General features: G+C 37.8%; 1 protein-coding gene across 1 annotated transcript in view; it reads left to right on the top strand.

Annotated features, from left to right (window-relative positions):
* The first annotated feature begins 1133 nt into the window (after window positions 1-1133).
* The window catches only part of LOC109095837 (neurocan core protein-like), a 51674-nt gene continuing 46807 nt past the window's right edge, over window positions 1134-6000 (top strand). Inside the window, 2 exon segments of the mRNA XM_042713355.1 lie at window positions 1134-1198; window positions 4271-4338. Coding sequence (XP_042569289.1) covers window positions 1149-1198; window positions 4271-4338 — 118 coding nt within the window. The 5' untranslated portion in view covers window positions 1134-1148.

Below are 6000 nucleotides of genomic sequence, written 5' to 3'. Positions count from 1 at the left end.
TTATTTCTGTGATGTGCAGCTGTATTTTCAGCATCATTACTCCAGTCTTCAGTGTCACATGATCTTCAGAAATCATTCTAATATGATGATTTACTGCTCAAGAAACATTTCTGATTATTATCAATGTTGAAAACAGTTGTGCTGCACAATATTTTTGTGGAAACTGATACATTTTATTTTTAGGATTCACAGATGAATAGAAAGTTCAAAAGAACAGCGTTTATTTGAAATAGAAATCTTTTCTTGCATTATAAATGTCTTTATTGTCACTTTTGATCATTTTAATGTATCCTTTATGAATAAAAGTATTAATTTCTTTAAAAAAAAGTTTGATTTTTAAGTTTTATTGGTTGCATTTAGTGTAAATGTGTTACCTCATTATTGTTGTGCCAGAAAATGATTACTTTATTCTTTTAAGTATTATACAAATTGGTATTTATTAAATGTATTAAATAGTTTTGCATCTTGTTTTGACCAAAAAAACTATCCATTTAGTCCAAAAATCCAGTGATTAGTTCTTCTTCACTTGTTGTTTACAGGCGAGCTGATAAGAAAAGCTGTGTGCTTGTTGTTTTACCGCAGTATGCATCAAACAGCCGTGGGCTACGAGACGGCTTTGATCTGTCCCATAAACACACAGTCCTGCTCGCGTTTACTTATCATAAATGCTGCAGTTCCAGTAACGAGGTTTGTTGAAGTCCCACTCTGGAATCGGCCTCAGCTGTGTCTCTAATTACCGCTCTAAATAGCACAGCTAACTGATGCGAGTTAAATCACCTCTGACAAAAACACTGCTGAATCCTTCAGGAATTGAAATGCTAAACGCCTGGAGTTTCAGAGAGTTTGCATTTACAGTAGAGAGAATAGCTGCTCGCTCGCTCAGAAACTCATTTCAGTGCTGGAGCCAAGCTGGTGCATGACCTTCCCATGCCTGTAAATAAGTCTTCCGTCCCTTTTATTTCCGTCTCTCTCTCTCTCTCTGGCTGTGTCTGGGGCTGTTTGGCTCTTAAATGCTGGCGTTTCTCCTCCTCTCTCCATGTTTCCCTGTGGAGGTGCTGTTGGCAGAGTGTTTGTGAGCTGTAAGCCGAGTGTCGTGATGCTGGTGCCAGTCGAGAGAGATCAGGGAGCGAGTCCTCGCTGCATGCATAATGGATAGAGGGCATGAAATCACTCCACACGGCCTGCTGATTGACACCAGGTTCACACCCTCCTGATCTCTCAGCCTCTCATGAACCTGCCGAGGCCTCCTTATGCTCATTCTCATTACAGCTCCATGAAGTTAAGTGAGCCAGACAGCTTTTCTTAGCTGATTCATTGCTTATGTGTTTTGGGTGTTGCTAAATGGGTGCTGGGGGTACTAGGTGGTCGCTAGGCTGTTGCTAGGTGGTTATGGTGTTTTGGGTGATGGTTAGGGTGTTGCTAAGCAGTTACTAGGGGATTAGGGTATTGCTAAGTGGTTATGGTGTTCTTGGTGGTCGTTAGGGTATTGTTAAATGGGTACTAGGGAAATCTGGGGGTTACTAGGGTATTGCTAAGTGGTTATGGTGTTCTGGGTGGTCTATGGGTGTTGTTAAATGGGTACTAGGGAAATCTGGGAGTTACTAGGGTATTGCTATGTGGTTATGGTGTTCTGAATGGTTGCTAAGGTGTTGCTAAACAGGTACTAGGGAATTCTGGGGGTTACTAGGGTATTGCTATGTGGTTATGGTGTTCTGAATGGTTGCTAAGGTGTTGCTAAACAGGTACTATGGAATTCTGGGGGTTACTAGGGTATTGCTATGTGGAAATCTGGGGGTTACTAGGGGATTGCTATGTGTGTTGCTAAACAGGTACTATGGAATTCTGGGGGTTACTAGGGTATTGCTATGTGGTAATTGTGTTCTGAATTGTTGCTAAGGTGTTGCTAAACAGGTACTATGGAATTCTGGGGGTTACTAGGGTATTGCTATGTGGTAATTGTGTTCTGAATTGTTGCTAAGGTGTTGCTAAACGGGTACTAGGCGATTTTGGGGGTTACTAGGGTATTGCTATGTGATAATGGTGTTCTGAATGGTTGCTAAGGTGTTGCTAAACGGGTACTAGGGGATTCTGGGGGTTACTAGGGTATTGCTAAATGGTTATGGTGTACTGGGTGGTCTATGGGTGTTGTTAAATCGGTACTATGGAATTCTGGGGGTTACTAGGGTTTTGCTATATGGTTATGGTGTTTTGGGTGGTTGTTAGGGTGTTGCTAAGCAGTTACAAGTGTGATCTGGGAGTTACTAAGGTGTTGCTAGATTGTTGTTTGGGGGTTCTTGGTGGTCTGTAGGGTATTGTTAGGTGTTTTTTGTATTCTGGGTGGCTGCTAGGGTGTTGCTAATCAGTTACTAGGGGGTTCTAGGTGGTCTCTAGTGGGGGTTTGGGTTTACAATAGTATATCTACACATATATGTTCTCTCTGGGTGTTTTGTGGTTGATATTAGGGTATTGCTAGGTAGTTAAGGTGTTCTGGGACGTTGCTAGATAGTTGCTAATCGGTTACTAGGGGGTTGTAGCTACTAGGGTGTTGCTAAGGAACTAGGGCGTTCTGAGTGGTTACTAGGGCTTTGATAGGTGGTTGCTGAGAGTTCTGGGTTGTTGCTAGGGTGTTGCTAAGTGGTTGTTAGGGGGCTCTAGGTGGTCTCTAGGTTGCCAGTGCATTGCTGGGTGGTTTTTAGGGTGTAGCTAAGCAGTTACTAGGGTTTTCTGTGTCGTCACTTTGGTGGTGCTAGCAGTTACTAGGGGGTTGTTGGTCATTAGGGCATTGCTGTGTTTGATAGGGTGTTATAGTTTGATGCGAGGGGGATGATAGGAACATGAAAACTGGTTATTTGAGTCGTCATTAGGGTGTTTCTAGTTTGTTATGGGTGGTGCTAAGTGATTGCTACAATGTTCTGTGTTGGTACCTGGCTGTATCTGATTTGTGCTGCTGTGTGGGCAAGTGTTAATGTGTTTCATCACACTCAAAAGAATGGAATATAGAGAGCAATTTTCCAGAAGCCAGACATTTCCTGCCGGAGCAGGATTAGAGACGGCGTGAAGGATACTGAAAGACAGACCACCCACAGAGAGAGACGTACAGCGAGGGGAAGTTCAGTGAAACTGTGGGAGACAGGGCTGATTACTATTCTGAGAGTGTTGTTGTTGGTGTATCTGACGGGTGGCTAGTGTTGGATTACAAAAAAAAAAAAAAATCCTTCCTTACCAGCGTCCTGCCACTGCATTAATATTCATATTCTCCTTTATCTCCTTTATAAAGGACACACAGTCCGCCTAATAAACCTCTGTCATTTTCCATCTGCATGATGTGTTTCTTTTGTGCACTTTTTTCAGTATTAGTGCAGGAAAGGGCAGGGTGTGTTTGATTGTCAGCTCAGTTTTAGGCCCCTATGAAATAATTTTTATGTTTTTTTTTTTTTCAAAATTATTTTTTTTCCATTTTAATTTTTCTGGATTCAGTTCATTTTTATTTTTTGGACTCTGTTTTAATGGCTAAATTAAATTGTATTAATCAAAAGCATGTTTAGTTAATTGAAATCATGAAACTTATACAATTTAACAGCAATTTATTACAAGTTTAATAAAAAAATATTATTTTAGGGCCCTATGAAATACATTTAATTTGTTTTTCAAACTTGTTTTGTTTTTACCAAATTTTCTGTTTTTAATTTTTCTGAATTCCATTTTAATGGTCTAATTAAATTTTAACAATCAAAACTTGTCTATTTATTTGAATTCATAAAATAAAGAAATTATAAATAGGGCCCAATTAAGTGTTTTTTTTTTTTTTTTATCAGAAATTCTGTTTGTTTTTTCTGCTTTTACAACCCTACACTTTTTTTACAACAGGTGTGCTGTTAAAATTAAAACATGAAAGAAAATTTGTGATTATTCCTTAAAAAATAAAGTTTTAATATTATTATTAGTTATAGTAGTATTAAAGAGTCCTACGTACATTTAGTATATTTTAAATATTGCTTCATGTTAACCAGATCAACTTTAAAGTCAAAACTGAGTTTGTTAATACATGTTCTTGGTCTAAAACCCATAACCTCAGTAGTCGGATTTTAAGAACAGGTGAACTAGTATGCAAGGCATGGCAGGTCGTCCCAATACTGCACTCTCGAAGTGCACACTCAAAAGTGTTGTCAGTGAAGTACATGGTTAGTATAGCAATAGGAATTGAGACGCAGCCAGTATTGTTTTTTTTTTTATTATTCTCATTGCTTTCTTTTCTGTGCTCTCTACACAGGATGGTGTGTGTCGGCGCTGCTGGGCTGCAGGTTCTTGCGGTTCTGCTTGTGTTCTCAGCAGAATGCGGTAAGTTCTGGTTCACTCTTTCTCTCTTAACAGCATTTGAACCAAAACAGGACCTCATGTATATGGGGCCGCTCACACAGGTCATGTTCTTGCGTTCAGTAACAGCTGGAAAGAGCAACATGACATGGTTCTGCTGTAATTATGACAGACCTGTACCTTATTTAATCTGTATGAGCACAGAAGAGTTTTACAATGAAAATATTTAAATCTTGTCATTCTTAGAGATTACATTTACACCTGAGATTAAGATTTAGTCGATAGTGTTTGGACGTTCAGTTGCAATCAGTAAAAACTGTTTGCATTTTAGTCATATTTTAGTCCTGTTTAGTCTTGCTGTATGGTAATGGTTCAACTCAAAATTAAAGTCACGATTATTAGTCATTTGAGAACATTTCTTTTTACATTTCAACAAAATTATTGCACTTTCATGTAAGCACAAATCAGCAGGACACCAACACAGATGCCTTGTTTATTTGACTTCATCGAGTTTCCTGTTTTATTATATTTTTATTTTTTTATTATAAATTAATAAAAAACAAGAAGATTATGTCAAAAGCTAAAACAAGTCAAATTCGTCATATTAATTCTTAATATTCATAATATGAATTATGTTCATGTTTTATGTCTATTAAAACAGCAATTGTAATTTTAAAAAAAATCTATGTATACTATATATATATATATATATATATATAATATATATAATATATAAATTGTATATATAGATTTTTTTTAAATTACAATTGCTGTTTGAATTACAATTGCTGTTTTATTTCAGTCTTGTCTTTAGTAAAAACATTGCATGTTGATATAGTCGCAGTTATTGTTAAATTACGTTGCTCTTTAAATTGTTACGTCTTTGTTTTTTTTTTTATTTAGCTTTAATTTATATTTATTTCAGTTCAAGAAAGTTGTGAAACCAGATATTCTTAGGAAAGAAGTTAAGAAATTTCTTACGATTACTTCCAAGTTTGTAAAAATATTTTTTAGTGCAAATCTTGAAAAAATTGTACAAAGTTCTCAAATATTTTCTTAAGAAGATTTATCTTTTATCTGATTGGATGTTTTTTGCTGATCAGGTCAATGAAACTCACCTCAAAGTTATGAAATTATATAGAGTTGTTGTTTTGCATGAGTTGTTATTGAATTTTGAATGTCAGTTCTACTTAAAACATCATGTTTGTGCTTAAATTAGTGCTCATGCAGAAGAAATGTGCATGTGTCTCGTGTGCGTCTTGCTTGCGTGTAACTGCAGGCTCGTTGTGGATGCTGGTTCTCTCTCAGGTTCTTTGTACTCATGCTGAATATCTCAGTCAGGCCTGACCGCACGTAACCCGTCTGTCACCTCAGAGAAGCCCACCTACCGCTTAAACGGATCAGTGTGTGTGTGTGAGCGACCGCAAAATGCTTCATAGGCCAAATGTTTTCACTGGCAGCTTCAGTCAGTGGCTCTTTTATTAGGCTCTTTAGCAATGGGTGGCTGCTTTGAAGGATGATGGGAAATCACTCCCTCCTGCCAGGACGATTAATGCCTCCTGTACACTCAGACCTGCCCTCTTCAGAACGGACCTCGAGATATACGACAGACACAAAGCTGCTGTCACTAAGAGGCTACTAGTTAAATGTAAAAACTGCTAACTGAAGACTTTCTTTCTTCTGTGA

Source organism: Cyprinus carpio, chromosome A2 (assembly GCF_018340385.1).
Source record: "Cyprinus carpio isolate SPL01 chromosome A2, ASM1834038v1, whole genome shotgun sequence".
In the NCBI taxonomy this organism is placed as follows: Eukaryota; Metazoa; Chordata; class Actinopteri; order Cypriniformes; family Cyprinidae; genus Cyprinus; species Cyprinus carpio.
This window is presented reverse-complemented; position numbering and strand designations above follow the sequence as displayed.